We start from the raw sequence: 18572 nt of genomic DNA, 5'->3' as shown, positions 1-18572 counted from the left end.
CTTAAAGTACCTAAGAATATAAGACAGTAAGTTAAATAGATGTTGAAATCATCTGGTTATACTTTAATCTTAAAAGTATAACTGGCTCATTAAAAATCCAAACAACAGTCATAACCAGGTTTACATACTAAATATTTCAATCAAATTATTATTATTATTATTGTTAACAGTTTCCTGCAATGGAAAAACTCATTAGTTTGTGCTCCATGTTGGCAAGCTTTTTCCACTTAAAACACATTGTCATATCCTTGAATTTATATACATCCATGATACTCCAGCCAATGTTTATGCAATAAATAAAAAATACCGTAAGAATTAACAAAACACACACAAACACAATAAAATCTCCAACGTGTGAAAAGTCCATTATTACATCTTGGTTTAAATAGTAATTTAATGGGCAATAAAAAAAAAATTTCACATGGATTTAAAATGATGTGCTAAGGGTATCCTTAAACATCTCAACTTATACATTGTTACAAAATCCGTACCAGTTAGATTGTGCCTACAGACTCCCATGATTAGACAACTGCCCCCAAAGAGGGCCATACTGGTAAAGAGGTTTGAAATTACTGGAGCTCATTACTGTTCTATGTCATTTTAGGGTACCATGTAGTCTTAGAGGTGACATAGTACCATTGTTGCCTTTAAATAGTAGGATCAGTATTAACATTTTCATTTTTAGGATAGCATATTCTGCATGTTCTGCTGTATCACTTGGATATGAAGAATAAAATTTAAATAAATCTACTAGAATCTACAAAATATATTTAAACTAGAAAATAATTTTCAGGAATCTATAAAATACCTTAAATGTTTCATCTTACTATTGGGAATTCTGCTTTTTTTAATTCAGCATAAGTAGCTTTAGGGTTCTTTACACATATTTACAAGTACCCAACAGCCTCATATATATAATTGATAAAAAAAAATGGTGATTTACAAACTACTTACCCCTTACACAGGTTTTATAAAGTTTATAAACTGCTCTTTGCAAAAGATCCAAAAGATCATTTGGCAATGGTAGTACACATCTAAAAAGTACAAAAACATTTTTGAATCAGTCTCCCCCCTATAACACTCTGATCTTGTCACACACAAAGCATATTTGCTTTAATACATACAAGGGGTCTACTAAATAAATAACAGTAAAGCAGTTGAGAATATACAGAATAGCTTAAAATTAATTGGCAAGGAAAACAGATGTTCCATTGTGTTAAAGGCAAAATGAGATGAAAGCAATGCTAGAGGAACATAGACTCATATGTCAGCACAGCAAAAGCCTAATTATTCCACAGTCCATCATGACATATCTATTATATAATTAGTTGGTCCATATAGATATTAAAAAATAGATGATAAAAAAATTAAACAAAAACATTTGAACAAATTAAACAAAAACCCTATGTTCTAGCCTAATACATTTTAGGATTTTCAAAGAAGCCCTTAAAGTGTATAGTAAACCCAGTTACCTGATCACAACAATCTGATGTATTTCATTGTAAACCTTTAAGATTTTAAAACATAGGGGATCCTAGATATGAAGGCATGGGAGATTGTTTCATAGTAGCAGATGGATCATATTGTATACAATAATAAAATCATTGTGAACACTTAAACATAACATGTCTGATTACTCTTTAGGAGCTCAAGCCATAGTTTTTAGTTTATAACAAGTAACTTTTCTTACTTGCTCCGTTTGGTCTGGTAAACTACCTGTTGAACCTGCCAGAAATCTATGGAGTTTATAATTAATTTCCTGCAGTAAGCCAAATTTTATGTACTGAAACCTCAGTATTATCAGCCTAATCCAGTTAATTATCAGTTCCTAATCCAGTTTGTGGATACCTCCCCAATGTTACAGAGGATAGGGGGGATATGTTCTGTAGTTTTAACAAATTCCTGTTTGAGGTTGATAATTCTGCTCCTCCATAGATACAATGCAGGGAATGTTGTCACACTAGAACAGAAAGTGTGTTACTGGCACGATCTATAGGTGAAAAAAAAGGTACAAAAGCCTAAAAAAAATAAAACTAGTAAACTGTAGCCAGTACATATAAAGACTGGCAAGCTATGACATATTACGTTTTTTGGTCTTTGGTTTCAATACACTTTAACTCCTGGCAAGTTTTCATTTAGATTTTATGTAAAATGCAAATTTATGTATGGTGTCTCAAAAATAAGTATTTTATTTGTATCCAGAGTCTTCCCAATGATTCTAGGAGGATCCTGTTCTATTTCCAGGATTGATATCTAAAAATAAAGTAAGCTATAGTGTCCCCTACATTGCATGGTAGCAGCTGGGATGTAGGAACAACACAATGGACAGGTGTGAACTTGAGCAGGGAGTGGTGGCTATGAGGTGAGTGACACACGATCTTCTCATTTATATTTGTGTGAAGACTCTTTAAAACACAAGCATGGGTAGCCCACTTACCAAAGGTGGTGCCTAAGGTATTACCCTTTGCTGCCAAGACATGAATTGCAGTATTTTGGTGAAAAGCAGTGGAGGGTTCTGAAATAATTCCCATATAACTATTATGAGACAGTTAACCCTGCTTAGTATAATATATAGAGATATGATTTTTATTTGGATTTTATGTGAGAACTCAAAGTACCGGTAATAAATTTACTTAGGAGTTGGCAGTATGCAAATATGTTTTACAGAGAAACTATGTCTTTTTATGTAGTTTTTCCAACAATTCACTGTATATACTTGACTATCCAAGTCTACCATAAGGAGAAGACTGCATAAAAGTAAATACAGAGGGTGCACTGCAAGGTGCAAGCCACTCATAAGCCTCAAGAATAGAAAGGCTAGATTGGACTTTGCTCAAAAACATCTAAAAAAGCCAGCACAGTTCTGGCTTTCTTTGGACAGATGAAACCAAGATCAACCTTTACCAGAATGATGTCAAGAAAAAAGTATGGAGAAGGCGTGGAACAGCTCATGATCCAAAGCATAGCACATCATCTGTAAAACATGGCGGAGACAGTGTGATGGCTTGGGTGTGCATGGCTGCCAGTGGCACTGGGACACTAGTGTTTATCCATGATGTGACACAGGACAGAAGCAGCCGAATGAATTCTGAGGTGTTCAGAGACATACTGTCTGCTCAAATCCAGCTAAATGCAGTCACATTGATTGGGAGGCGTTTTCTATAACAGATAACAATGACCCAAAACACAGTCAAAGCAACCCAGGGGTTTATTAAAGGAAACAAGTGGAAAAAAAACAGATTACATTGTGGTAATATACAGAACCAAAATTAGAAAAAAGTTGTCTGTCCAAATTTTTCATGGACCTAACTATAGATTCAAATCACTGTTATAAAAGGTTACATTGTGAAATTGTATTTTGCTTCAGAAAAAGGGTGAACATTATTTTTTTAAATGCCGTATTGACTATATGTTGGCAGATTTTAAGCATGAAAATATATAACTTTAAAGTTTCCTAAACAGTTTTGATTGATTTTAATACCTTATTGTCAATACCCAATGTACATTAATCCCCCCCCCCGCGCCCGTGCGACCCTTACATGACCTTGACAACATCTTCCCAAGAATCTCCACTCCAAGCACCAGTGACAACTGGATCAGCCCATTATCAACATCTCATTCAAGGAAAACAGAATCTCAGATGGGTTTAGACTTTGTCTTTGTGAAGTTTAGATCATGCATCTGGTTGTTGCGTTACAAGTTTTGCAAAGCACTCCATTACAAATGTAACCTAAAGCTAAACAGGAAACTGAAGCACAGTGCATTCCCTTCTTGTGTAAGTTAAAACTCTGATAAGATGAAGGTAAGATATGGTGTGGGAATAGCCAGGCAATCTTTTGTTATTCTAACCACTAGCAAAAAAAAAACATATAGTAGTTGCTCTTTAAATTTACCCTCTGTATTCTATATTAATAGACAGTATTTATTCATTTAATTAAAAAGATAATTACATTAACAGACATCTATCAAAAGTACTTAATGATTGTAATGATCTTTCTGTACCATGCAGTACAGTAGCTCTCCAAGGCTAAGAAAATGAGGCGCAGCAGACTATAAAACATAATGGTACTATGTAGCAGAACCTACAAATCTAAAAAAGGGAATGGATAGGAGGAAATAGAAAAATGATGATTTAATCTGTGTGCATCTTTATTGGGGGTAGATCCCAATAGATTGGTGATTATCTATTGATCCAGACCATATACGGTTTAATATTTCTCAAAAAAGATATAGACCGCAAGCTTCAGCTGATTATTGTTCTCAAACAATAAAATGGTAAACAGGTTACTGTATGTGACCCCCTGGGAGGAATATATTGGTTGCCCCCTGGACAGAGAGCAGATCTGGGATACAGCAGTGCATGGTGTTAGACGCGGGCTTTTATGATGCAAACCACAAAGTGCTCATGTGCTGGTATCTAACCCCAGCTAGACTGGCAAAATTTAACCCAGACACGTCTAACCTATGCTTTTGACAATGTGGGCTGGCTCTATCATGACTGGTGGACTTGTCCTCGTATTAAGCATTTTTGGATTGGTGTTTACCAAATTGTTCATACCCTTTTAGAGTGAAGCTTGTGTAAAGACCCATATGAGGCGTTGTTACTCCTGAAACCGCAAGGCTGTACAAAACACCAAATTAAACTTCACAACTTTGTTTTTACCGCAGCTAAACAAGTTCTTCTGAAGGCTTGGTCCTTTAGCACTCCTACATAAAGTTACTTGGAATTTTACTAATGAGCTCCTAAGCTCCATGAGCTCTTAAGGATTCAATGGGGCATTTCAGAATGTTTGGACACCCTGGATTAGTCATTATTTGCCAAGTGACTTTCATTTTCTTTAATATGGTTAACCCTTTAGGTCCTTCCCGTTGTCCTGTATCCCGTTTACCTCTCCCATTTTTACCTCTTCTAGTCACACCCCCCCCCCCCCCCCCCATCACATTTCCATTTTGCGTGGGTTTACAAGTATTTGCTTTTTCACACTGTTTTTAGAAACCTGTTTTGTCATAGTTGATTTGTGATTCTGCTCTTCGGTATTTATGGCTACTCCGTTATGTCAATTCTCGCTATAAAAAAAATATTAAAACATTTTTCCCAATAAAAACATTGGTAAATATTATGGGTTTGGGTGATTTGTGATATTTTTCAGCACTGTAAACAGGATATGTTAAAGCTGAACTCTAGGAGCAGATTTTTTTTTTTTTAAATCAATAGATGTGTGAACAAGATTAACTTGGTTAGATGTAATTAATGCACAAATTGTGGTGCTGCACAATTCATAGTTTTATTGCTGCTGAATTGTATAGTTCGCAATGTACTTTCTAGCCATGCTGGATATGAGATTTGTAAAGTTGATTAACTGCGGCACTTGTCTGTACACATTTGCATATCACTAAGCATTGCTTTTCCGTGGGCTTCAAATTTTGCAGAAAAACAGCTGATAGAACGAACTATGAAGATACCAGTACATTTGCATGGCTGGGCAAACTGACAGCTGAGCTACACATTTTACACTGAGACAGGACGCTGACACTCACGTTAGATACACAGAGCAGAACTGATTGTCAAACTGATAGAAAAACCCTGCAAATTAAAAGTGGGGCAGAACACAGACAATAGCTTTGACACACAAAGCTTGGCTGGTAGTCAAATTACCAACCAAACCTGACGGATTACACAGGGATAGATCACTGACAATGGCTCCTAAAAAAAAGACCTGGGCTGATTATCAGACTGAGATCCGAGTCCAACAGAGGGGCAGGATGCTGAATTTAGCTCCTGATACACAAAGCTAGACTGGCTATCAAACAGAGAACCTGGCAACTGATTACACAAAACCACAGTCTCTGGTAGTTACCGGTATGTCTGAAACTGACTTATTTACTGGTTGCAAGAGGTTTTGTAAATGTCTGCTGAGAGAGTGGCTGAGGGACACACTTTAAATTTTCAGCTTTCTTTTCAGTAATGGAATATATTCAAGCAAAACTTAAAAAGCTTTTAGAAACGTTTATGTCATTGAATTGTATTATACAGCTTGTGCAATGTCTCTCATCTTCTATAGGTGTAAACATCAATAACAGGAACAAGGTCTATAGAAGAGTTCAAAAAAATCATCATCTACACTTTTATTATTAAAAACAAATATACAAACATCCATTAAAGAATGCTGAAACGAGGCTTCATTTATTAACGATCTTCCTATAAACATTTCATTCAAAATGTAATTAACAACAACACAATTGCAATAAGATTGATAACGTCACGCACAAACTTCAAAGAGCGTGTTAATTCAGAAGATTTACAGTAATAGATAAATTAAATGTATATTGTCGACTCCTTAAATATTGTTATGTAACAAATCCATAAACACCATAAGGCCCCGTGGTCTTCAACATTAACTAGATAAACATAGTCTAATGAAATATAGAAGGTGATGAAGAGTCACTATGAATCCTATTTGATTTATACACATAGTCCCAGAACACAATAGGCTAAACAAGAAACCAAACTGGAGAAGAAAAAATCCAACGTCTCCACAGAACTTGAACACTGCAGGTAGCCATATTGCTTGGTTTGTGTTATGTGGTGTGCATTCCTGAAATGTAGCATTAAAAACATCAGAACACAAATAGATGAATGTAACTGATGGGGAAAAATGAAGATGTTTAAAGCTGCCAGATCTCAAGCATCATTTTTACTAGTGTATGTAGAAAAATAAATACCAATGACAGTTTCTTGTCCTAGCAATGCCGGAGTCATTCTAGTAGCAAAATCAGCTGACAATTTAACAATATGAACTGCTTTATTGACTGGAAGATTTACTTGCAATACATGTTATTGCTAAGAAAAACAAAAAAAAAAATCTTTCCCACTATAAATAAAATAAAATCCATGAAACCAATAATTTTTGGGAACGTATGATATATATATATATATATATATATATATATTTATATATCAGACATGGGTCTATCCCAAACAATACACACTAACCAGTTGAGTTACCTAGTGCAAAATGGAATTAGAGTGATGACAATGGCATGTTGTGTTACTGTTTGGTTACTAGTTAATGTCCTTTAATTAGATATTTATAATAATTAACGTATTCTGTAATTTCTGCAGCAACAATTAACATTATTTTGCTAACAAAAAAAAAAAAGTTGGTGGTATACAAGAAAAAAAAAAAACAAACAAACATTTACAGTGGTCATTGAATGCAAAGAAATGTAGTTGTTCTGGAAATGCTGACAAGAAGCTTACAGGTATATTGGTATAAATGGAAAGTATTGTGGGCACAAGTCTTTGTACGCATAGTGCAATGATGCTTCGTTTCTAGTCACCAGAACAGCAGAAATTAATCATATCTGAATCAGAATAATAATCCGAATCAGAAATTTACTGAAAGTAGAGTTTTAGCCATTTTTCATTTAGATAGAATGGAAAAGCCTGACAATTTCCATCCCGCATCCTAAAAAATTAAAAAATAACTTCTTTGGATGCAGGCAGGAGATATATAGATATATAGGTACTGCTGTTGTGGGGCAGAGGTCACCTGCAATCTGACAATTGTTGGCCTGTGACAAGCAGCAATTGTCCCCAACATTCCAGCTTATGTATCAGGCTTGGACAAAGTAAGGCTAAGCAGGAGGAAAACATAAATCCTTTAACTATAAATTTACACAGATGTTATATTTTAACAGTAAAAATTCACAATGTTGCATTAGCCTCATTGTTTCAGGTCCTGCTCAAAGTTTTGCAAATTAGGTTTTATGCTCAAATTGTACTTGTGTTTTATGTATATAAAATATTGCAGGATTTTGTTCCTGGACAAACTTTTTGCAAGTGTGGCGATTTAAGCAGCACTTACAGCACTTGGGCAACAAGGAGAATACCAGGTGAGAAACGTTAATGAGGTTTGTAGATTATCTATCAAATAACCAAAAACATTAAATTCTGAAGAAAATGTTGATACAAAAATGTACCATTAAGACACAGAGAGGAACCATTCCAGTGCTGGGGGAGGCTAGAGTGTATTAGTGTGACAAAGAGATGACAGCATACTACACATATAAAAGTGATTCAATTTTGACTTCATTGCATAAGTCCTCCTGTGCGAATCTCTAGGGGGCTTAGAACTGTGCTATATAAATGTGCAAAATAAAAATGAATAAAAATAACTTTCTATAGAATAAAAAAAAATAAAAGCATTAGTAGTACTCAAGACTGGAAATAAAGATAAAAATCAATCATTGTTGCCCTAAATAAAAGAGATAAAATATATCTGTAGATGGTCTGCCAGGTTTTCAAAAAAAAGGGAAACATTATTAAAAATATACAAATTTATGTGTTGGCGGACATGATCTAAAAAAGTAAGGAATGTAATTTCTAATCTCTGACTTGGTGCAAAACAAATGAAAAAGGCCCGTAATCTTGTAGATTTTAAGGCTGAATAAAAGTGCTTCTCAAAACCCTTAAGGTAAAATGTTTACTTCTCAGTAGTATAAGTCAAGAGGAGAGGAAAAAAAAAGTCAACTTTCTTAGAAAATCTTCTCCAAAATTTGTTATTACCCCGAGAAAGCTGCAGTAAAAAGTGAAAAAAATAATTTTGGTTGAATGGAGATTTTCAGAAATCCCAGATATAAACTGGGAGACCACAATCCCAAACTAAAATACGGACATGCTAAAAACATATCTGTGATCAGCAATCTGCAATGTCTGATCAGAAAAATCAGAAAAAGCCTGAGAATGTTGGAAATGAAGGTGGGGTTCTGGGTTTTAAAAATATACCCACATGAAGGTATAAAACATGGGTTAGAACAGTACGCTTTTGGTGATATTCTGTGTTCAGCTGCAGACATTTTTACAAAAAAAAGGAAAATAAATCAACTTGTATAACTGAAGGGTCATCACAAAACGTAGGGAGAAAAAAAGAACACTAAAACATACATTTCGGAAACCTTGTAATATCACAATGGCAGGGTAGAACTGAGAGATCCCAAGCAGGCCAACAATTATAAAACAATCCTTGAAAAAGTTATTTAGCCAAAAAGGTCTTTCAAATCATTGCTAGCTGAACTGCTATTCTTCATTGTGGTTGTCTGTTGTGTAAAGCCTTGAGGGTTTAAAAATGGATTGGATTGGACGCCAAAGCCAGTTTGTCCCATCTTGCCTGTCTGTGACATTGTGCCACTCATATTTTGAGAGCTTTGTGGAGGTACAAACTGGTTAAGCCAGGGATTCTGTTTCTGCTGAGACATCTGGTTCATACTTACTTTGGATTTTTGTGGGCCAAACAAATTGTTTAATGACGACATGTCGGAAGAAGGCGTGCTGAATGAGTTCTGCTGTAGCACACCAGGAGGGCTGGCTAAAGTACTGAAGTTCTGCATGCTAGTTGGAGTTGATATAGGGGCCATTTTGTTCATTCCCATTGGGACTGTGCCAGTGAAGAAGTTTTGATTTGGAGCCATAGACCCCATGTTCCCAAAACCTGAAGGTTGGAACCCGGTGTTTGAGTTAAGACCATTTTGCACATTTCGGTTTAAGCTCATGGTATCAACAGGTGCAGGGAATCCAATACTTCCAGACATGTTACTAAGAGGTGGAAAGCCACTCATGGCTGGTTTAGCACTACTTCCTGACAGACTGTTGAGAGAGGTCATGTTCTCCATCAGTGTCATTGTAAGATCCTTGGTCTGGAGAAAAACAAAAAGAAAAATATTTAACCTTTTTTATAAAAACAATTGTATACCAACATACCTATGATAGACAGATCAGCAAACAGTGAAAACGTTTATTCCCCTCAATATTTCCATGCAAAATATCCATCCTGTACAGAATCTTACTTTATAATTAGGATTGTCTAAATTCCTAAATTGTGTGAGGCTCTGCAGACCCATGGAAACTATACAATAAAGTGACATAAAGACAACTTAAGCTTTGCAATGTTGCCCATGATTTTTTTTCTCTGTACTGCTGTTGGGTTGTCTAAATGGCAAATGCCAAAATATGGCCCTGGTATGACAAGGCCTAGACTTTTTAGCATTTCCAACCAAAAGGACAACAAATCCTTCTTTACCTGTTTTACTGGAGCAGCTGGTGTCATTGTAGTGGGCTTCAGAGGCTGCTGGCTCTTCATCTTCTGGACTTGCTCCTGTTCTTTTGCAAGTTTTTGCTTCTCTTCAAGTGTAAGTGAAATCTTTGAAAACAAAATATGTGGTACTAAAAGCAGCAATAAAATATTAAATCTAAATAAATCTAATAAAAATGCAATAGGATAATCAACCTGGTTATAAATCCAATCCAGGTAAATAATTAAATTTATTTAGAGGGTAAACGCATGTCAGCATTTTTTTTTACCCCAAACTAGACTCTGGGTTACCGCCCAGGAGGTTAATATGCAAATAAATCTTGTCACAAGGAAGACATAGCTGTTCAGTCCTGCTTTATGCATACTTAATTTCAACAGTGCCTCTGACCTTGCCAGGTACCATCATAAAACAAATTCAAATAGACTGCACATGGTGTTTTATTTGAAAAGTGCAAAACGCAGGCAAAATTATGAAGACCTTGGACAAGTTTCACACTACCACTGCTAACTTAACTGGGAAAAAATACATTAGTAATGCATATAGGCTTCTGTATAGAAGAGGAAGGCAGAGGTGAAAAACATCTTATGAAGTACAGTTCAATCTGCTCCAACAGAGGGAAAAATCCTTCCTGATCCTCTAAAGTAGTCAGATATCCCCTGAATCAACAGTCTCTAGTGTCACTACTCATACAATGTAATACCCAGTTATATTCTGTGAATTTTGAGCTTGCTGAAACGACTTCCTTAGGGAGTCTATTGCAAATTTTTACAGTCCTTACTGTAAAGAATCCCTTCCGAGTGAGAAAACCTCTTTCCCTTCAGATGAAAATAGTGCCCCCTTGTCATGTGCAAGTGAACAATTTTGCAGAAAGTTCCCCATATTAACATTTTTCAACCAGGGTTCCTTCAGAGGCCACTAGGGGTTCCTTGAGCAATTTTTGACTCTTTTTACAATATTGTACTGCAATCTGGGGATATAGTAATTACAGGTGGGGTTTACCGACGACCTGAAAAGGATTCCTCCGTGTTAAAAAAGCTTGATCAACACTGCTATATATGAACCGTTTATATATTTATACATGGTGATCATAACTCCCTCAAGGGAGAATAAATTCAGTTTGGCTAATCTTTCCTCCATAGTTGACCTCCTCCATACTTTTTATCAGGCTTGTTCCCCTTTTCTGCAATCTTCCCAGTCCCACATCTTTTTTTGTTAACTGGTGCTGGTCACTGGACTGCACATTCCAGATGAAGTCTTACTGATGCTTGTAGAAGGCGGGAAGAAAGTATTGTGCTTGCTTAAGAAATTGTGGCTTGGCGTTGCATGCTAATATTTAGTCTTTGTTGTGTGACTCTCCCCCTAGAATGTATGTAGCATGTATGATTTTAGCAATTAAACATAACTTAATAAACTTAAAAAAATTAATTAAGCATTTTTGTCCATTTGCATAACCTTGCATTTATTAAATCAAGCTTCAACTCTAAATCAAGTGAACTCAGGTTTGCGTGTTAACGTTAAAAACATGGTAAAAATACTTTATTCCATTACATACAGTTAGGTCAATAAATATTTGGACAGGGACAACTTTTTTTCTAATTTTGGATCTGTACATTACAACAATTAATTTTAAATGAAACAACTGCAGTTGAACTGCAGACTTTCAGCTTTAATTCAGTGGGTTGAACAAAAAAATTGCATAAAAATGTGAGGAACTAAAGCCTTTTTTTTTAACAATCACTTCATTTTCAGGGGCTCAAAAGTAATTGGACAAATTAAAAAGCTGAAAATAAAATGTTCATTTCTAAAAAGGGTTGAAAACCCTTTGCTGGCAATGACAGCCTGTAGTCTTGAACTCATGGACATCACCGGATGCTGGGTTTCCTCCATTTTTGTTTTGATAATATTTATTGAAATTTTTTAATATAAACATAAAAAAACAATAAGGACAAAAACAATATCTACAACAAAAAATAAAAATAACATACAAAAAAGAACACCATTATTAATAATCCAAAAAAACATACAAAACTGGATTATAGACACAATAAAACAATACAAAAAGGAATCACTTGAGTCTGTAAGCATGAAATAAAAACTCAAAATTATAAATGAAAAAGCCTACGATCTATGCCCAAGGCTGTATGATGGTCTAGCCAAGGGGACCAGACTTTATAAAACTTGTGCATAGAATCGTTAGCTGCAGCTGACATTTTCTCCAGTACCATAGTGTCTGATAATCTAGATAAGACTGCCTGAAAACTTAAACTTGATTTCCGCCATGCTGCTGCAATCACTTGTCGTGCTGCCAGTAAGATAAAAGATAGCAGTTTATGCTGATTTTTCAAAATATCCGGGCAAGTACTATGAAGCAATGCTATCCAGGGGTCTCTTTTAAGAGATATATGTAATACAGATCTTATGGCATGTTGTCTGTTCACAGCAAAATCTTCCACATACAAGCACCCCTCCCCCCCAAATCAACTCCAGACCTTTTATCTGCTTAATTGATAAAGCTGAAAGTCTGCAGTTCAACTGCATCTGAGTTGTTTCATTTTAAATTAATTAAATGTAATGTGGTAATGTACAGAACCAAAATTAGAAAAAAGTTGTCTCTGTCCAAAATTTATGATCCTAAATGTAGCTCACCCCTGAACCCTGGGGTACAATCATAGTATGAACACACAACACTAATACACTGTATGCTATACAATAATTAAGCCAGTTTCCTATCCATTTACAGATTATATTTTCCAACTCTACAGACCTTAACTCGCTTTGGGGTACTCCACTGTGTAAGTATTTACATCCCCATAAAAAGAGTAAATTTGTTTGACAACTTTCACCTTTTTTTAATCTACACTATTACTTATGATATTACATTCTAGTAAAAATGCTTTAAATGGTCTTTTCTCCAGCATCTTGCCAACTATAGAAGTTAAGCTTGTGTATTATATATTTTGCACTTCAAAACTTCATAAACATTTATCATGCTTCTCGTTTACAAAAAAACTACCAATCAATGCTACAAATTTTGTCTATATTACGCGGAAAAGGGCGATTGTGATAATATACTTATTTCCCTACTATGCTTCTTCTATACAGGAAACAGATAATTACATTTTACCATAGAAGAAATAAAAACAAAAAAGTTTTTTTTTTCTCCCATATTCCTTCCAGCGTTCTTTATATATCCACATATCCTCCTACCTTGCTGGGCTGTTTAGGCACGTGGCCATTTTCTTTTTTTTCACTTGTACCCGTAAGGAAATCTTGTCCCATGTCAAATGGTTTATCACCCTGTTAAAATACACATACACATTTAAAACATTAATTTAAAAAACATTTATACATTTCTGTTTTGGAAGGGACAAAGCTTATAGTTTTTAATTTAATCTGGTATGAGAATGCTTAGATGCATTTTACACAATTTCTGCCCCACAACTCTCTCCTAACACATACATATTACATTCTAAGAGTTTAAAGTAAAGTAATCTAAATAGGGATGCTCTCTTTGCAAAGAATCCTATCTCAGGAGATGCACAAGCCATCTTGACTGAATATATCCTAATGAGTTCTGCATAGATCCTGTGTGCTTTCTGTATCTGTTGTTTAAATTTTCATTAACAATGTCATTTGAGCCTTCGATATTACTTATCACCATGATAGACAATAATGCTAGAAGACATTCCAAGAAGGGAAACAGCTAAAAGACTGCCTCTCAGGGTTAATAGGATTACAGCCACACATCTTTATGTAAACAATCGTGCTTACTTAAAAGATCTACATTTTTACAAACTCCAAATGATATGAATATACTACATATGTTGAAGTACTGTAGGTTTTACTACAAATATATAATAAAATCTTTTTTGGGGCTATAAAGTATTACTTATATATGTACTATTTTTTGCTATACACACAATGCAAATAATATTTAAAGTTTCACTATATAAACAAGATGTATGAAGCTGCAGACAAAAAAAAAAATATGTAAATTGTAGTTTTTACCATAATAGTTGCAACTACTAAAATAAATACCTATGAAGAGGAGGGTTCTGCTATAGTCCTTAGGACAAACAAAATGCCATATTTTACTAATGCTTTTTCTTATTACCTGATTGATTGTTTTGCTAGCTTGTGGCTCTGACGTCATATTTAACTGACTTGAAATATCCAAAGATCTAGAACAGAAAGAATACATTATTTACAAGCCTTTCTCTAACACAGAGCAAAGCACAGGTACTCTAACAAAACCATCTACCATCTGATATAATTAAAATTAATTATAGGGATACACTGATATGGTGTATTATCAGGTTCCTAATCTTTTCTATATTAAATATAAAATGCAGTTTTTGTTTCTCAGTATAAACAACTATATACTAATTTTAATTGTATACTTTTTTGTGATGGTCATTTTAAAGAAGAATGTATAATTGATGTGAAGAATAGAAAAAGCATGCTAAACTGTTTTACAATAACTGCTCCAAATACTTAAAGTGGAACTACAGTCCCACTTTACAAATGAGCAATTCAGGCAGGTAGTTACACAAAATTAGCAAGTATACCAATACTATAACTATGAGAACAAAGAATCCAAGAATTTTAACTTCTTCACAATAAAGTTACCAACAAGAAAAACAAAACAAACTTGTTACTAATTGCTAGTAGGAAACATTATGTATGAACAGTGGTGTTATGGGTAACCTATTTTATTATGAAGCATTAACAGTAAAACCCCAGAACATTTTGCATCAAACCTTTTAGAAATGTGAATGTTAACAATTATATGCAGACAGTATATTTCTGCTAATGGGAAACTAGCACTTGAAGAAGCGATTTCAGAAAAATAGATTCCTTCTTTGTACTCACAGCAAGAGAAGAGGTTTGTAGGCAAGCAGTCTTAATACGTGGTATCAAAGAATTTTTCATGGACGGATAATCTATGAGGTTTGCAAATGTAGGTATAATGTTCAAGCACAACTCCTAAAATGGAATGAAGGAATAATTTTAGTTTGACATAAGTAATAACATGCCCTCCCAGTTACCCATCCATAACTAGAGAACGAACATAAAATAGTACTGTAACAAAATTGTTGCCATATGAATTGCTAATTCCAGTTCAGCCATATATACTTTGTATGTGGTTTTACCATTTCTGTGAAAAATACTTTTTTGACACCTATATGCAGGAAAAGATCAAAATAATAATACCCCTTTATTTTTTGTCAATATAATCTAAGTCACATCCTAACATTTACATGTTTTCATACATCCAGACTTATCAGTCTTGCTTTTAATGGAATCATTTTTTAGTAATACATTATCAACCTAAGTAGAGGGGAAAAAGGTAGAATGGCACTCCAGCTGGTCACAGGATAAAAGAGGTCTTTATTGCATGAAAAAACTAAAACAGCAACAGCTACACGTTTCAGACAGTAACGCCCTTTGTCAAACTTCTGCAGTTGATGTGCTGATTTTACCTGGTATGCAATGAATTTTGCTTTTGTTCTGTGACCAGCCAAAGCAGTTTAAACTTTCACACGCACTCTTGATCTGAGCATTTTTAGTTTAGTGAGTAAAACGTGACCCAGAGTTTGCTTTTCTACAAACTATCATGTTTTTGGATAACAAAAGCATCAAGTAATATAGTATAAGATTTATATTTCTGCAACAGTATGCAAAAAAAAAACCTGTATGTCATATAATTTGTCACCTGACCCAAGGAAGCTCTATACTATACACATTTGCTTTTTGTACCTCACTATTACAAACTGCATGATTGGGGGGGCATGCAGCCAGTAACAAGACACACACAGCTGACATACCTGAATCTGAATTGACGGTGCCTCTAGTGCCCGATACACCATTGGTAACACACTGTTCTTTATTTCATCTGCTGGAGTCTTTGTGAGAAGGAGATCCATTTTTTGCAGAAATATTAGCAGTATCTAAAAAAAAATTACATACACTTCAATAACATGGTCATGCTAGAAAAACAAATCAAGCAAAACAAATTGAAACAAAGTGAAATCCAAATAGTATTTACTCACCATGTTGCTAGCCTGACAGCATTAAAAATGAAAGACAACAAATTTTTGAAATTACATTAATATAGAGGTCAAAAATAAACTATTTGAATTAAAATAAAAGCTTTGATAGAAACTGAAGACATCTATTTTTGTACTTGTTCCAGGGTGATGGCTGCATTTTCACACATAAATAAATAAATTTATACATATACACACAAACAGTTTTATAGGGATTTTAAATTATCCTTTATTTCTTGTTCCTACTTTGATTGTTTTGATGACACTCTTCTTTTCACTTATTCAGCCCCAGGGACTGTGGATAAGAACAAGCCTTTTTCTTCAAAGGCTCCAAGTGCAATACAATTCTGACAGGGATTCTAACCCTGTCCCCACTCTATCCAAAAATCTTCTAAATACACTTTAAGTTGATCGGTTTGCTTTTAAAACCGCTATAGTAAGCATAGATGTGCAACACACCTGTATAGGCTCCTGTTGCTTGAAGACGGGGCCCAGATCTGGTAGAATAAGTTTGGCGTATTCCTCCTTCGTGCACTCCTCTGCTATAAGCAGAACATTGGGCAGCACAAATGGAACCATATCTGGGTTCACAAATTCTGAAGTCAGTGCTGGCAATATACGTTGTACAACAACTCGCTGAAAAATAATATAGAGACCAATTCATACTTTAAACTTTGTGCATAATGCATTCCTTTATTATTGGATTCTTTGTTACACACAAACCTTTGGCAGTTTTGGGAGAACTTTGGGTAACCCTTTGAAGAATTGGGACTTCTGGAGATTATCCCGTTGAAAAAGAGAGTCAAAATACTGCAATGTCACAGCGCCAACATCATCAAAAAATGGTATCTGCAGAATCACAAAGAATGACTTCAACACTGAGATCTACATTTAAAAGTTACACAAAGAGCACAAAGCAGATAAAGGAAAGAAACCGCTCCGTACAGTCAAGGGGAGTGTTTCTGGAAGCTTTTATAGGCAACATAGTTGACAGACACTTTGAAAACAGATGTTTCACAATATTAGGCATTAGTTTGAGAGATGATTAACTTGAATTGAATATGGTAACAGAAGTGACTGGAAACATGTATGCTGTTCTTAAAATTCTCAGCAAGCCAAGATGCCCATACACCCAAAGATGGGTGTATCAAAAGGATCTGAATATACATTTTTTTTTTGTTAGATCTATACTGTTAGGCATCCTATTATGACTGGCATCAGTGGCCAACCAAATCAGTTTTCTCCCCAGAAGTTGGGTGGAAAGTAGCAGGTGGGTGGTCAAAAAGTGGGCGAGGCAACCCAGGGGAACCCAGTAACCCTGTACTTTCATCAGCTTTCTACCACTCTATACTTTTTCAAACTTTGTAATGCCTAAGAGTAACTTCTTTTGATTTTAATCAAAGAGTGGAGAACCGAGCTGCACTGACTTTGCTGGATACCAAGCCATAGAGAAGGCAAAAGAACAATAATTTAAAAAATGCCTGTCAGTAGCGCTTATACTCTGATTTGTAAAAAGTTGGGGGTTCCCTTGTTACATAGAAAAGGTCAGGTGACTAACCTAAATTTCAGGAAAATGTGTTGAGATGCAAAGAAAAACCCACAAACACATACACATTAATAATAACCTAGATCATGCAAACTTTTGAACAGTGACAATCTCATTTTGCTGTAGTTTGCTTTGCCTGTGCTGTTCAGCGATTCCTTATAGTTCACTTTGGATCCCAGTAAATTAAATGTGTTTTGCCAAATTACTCATGTTTCCTTTTCTTTGTTTCTCTGGTGCATAACCTACAAATTCTGCCAGGGAATATAACCCTTTGAGCAGAACTGTAACTACAGTTGGACTTGGAGACTATGGGAGTATATATTTATTCTCAGCTCTGTGGAAATACCTTATATAAACAAATCCCAAACAAAAAAAAAAAAATCAATCATTTTTCCAGATTGTAGATTTGCTGGTTCTCCAGAGATAGGGTCAACACCATTGTTTGCACAGTACACAAAAATTTCATGCTCGGACAATACAGATGGTGAGATCACCAAGAATGTTCATTAGGTGATATTCATAAGCATCATTAGTACGGCTAATGCTAAACACTTTGAATGTAATGACATATTGGAATCACTAAGTAAACGGTACCCACCTTTGTCATTTGATCAGCATCAGGTCTAACTGCTGGAGTTACGTTTAGAAGAAGTTTCATGTGTTCCCGGACCTCTTCCGGAATATTTACAAAGACATTTGGACTTAAATGACTTAGCTGAAAAAAAATAAACAAATAAATTAAACATTATTTCACATTCATGAAAAGGCAGTTTTGTGCCAGGAGCTACATATGTATTCACCAATATTCAGCAGCAGATGAATGACATTATATTTGTCAATATTACATTTTGGCAAGCATGGCTTGTATTTACAAAAAAAAAAAA

At 35.0% G+C, this 18572-nt stretch overlaps 1 protein-coding gene across 1 annotated transcript in view; it reads right to left on the bottom strand.

The window, feature by feature from the left end:
• Positions 1-5992: 5992 nt before the first annotated feature.
• The window catches only part of SCYL2 (SCY1 like pseudokinase 2), a gene marked incomplete at its 5' end in the record, with an annotated part of 17647 nt that continues 5067 nt past the window's right edge, over positions 5993-18572 (bottom strand). Inside the window, 9 exon segments of the mRNA XM_072399005.1 lie at positions 5993-9696; positions 10080-10199; positions 13300-13389; positions 14207-14273; positions 14918-15078; positions 15921-16043; positions 16602-16778; positions 16866-16991; positions 18287-18403. Of these exon segments, the coding sequence (XP_072255106.1) occupies positions 9040-9696; positions 10080-10199; positions 13300-13389; positions 14207-14273; positions 14918-15078; positions 15921-16043; positions 16602-16778; positions 16866-16991; positions 18287-18403 (1638 nt within the window).

The sequence above is a fragment of the Pyxicephalus adspersus genome, chromosome 2 (assembly GCF_032062135.1).
Source record: "Pyxicephalus adspersus chromosome 2, UCB_Pads_2.0, whole genome shotgun sequence".
In the NCBI taxonomy this organism is placed as follows: Eukaryota; Metazoa; Chordata; class Amphibia; order Anura; family Pyxicephalidae; genus Pyxicephalus; species Pyxicephalus adspersus.
The sequence above is the reverse complement of the archived record's forward strand: the minus strand, read 5'-3'. Positions and strand labels throughout refer to the sequence as shown.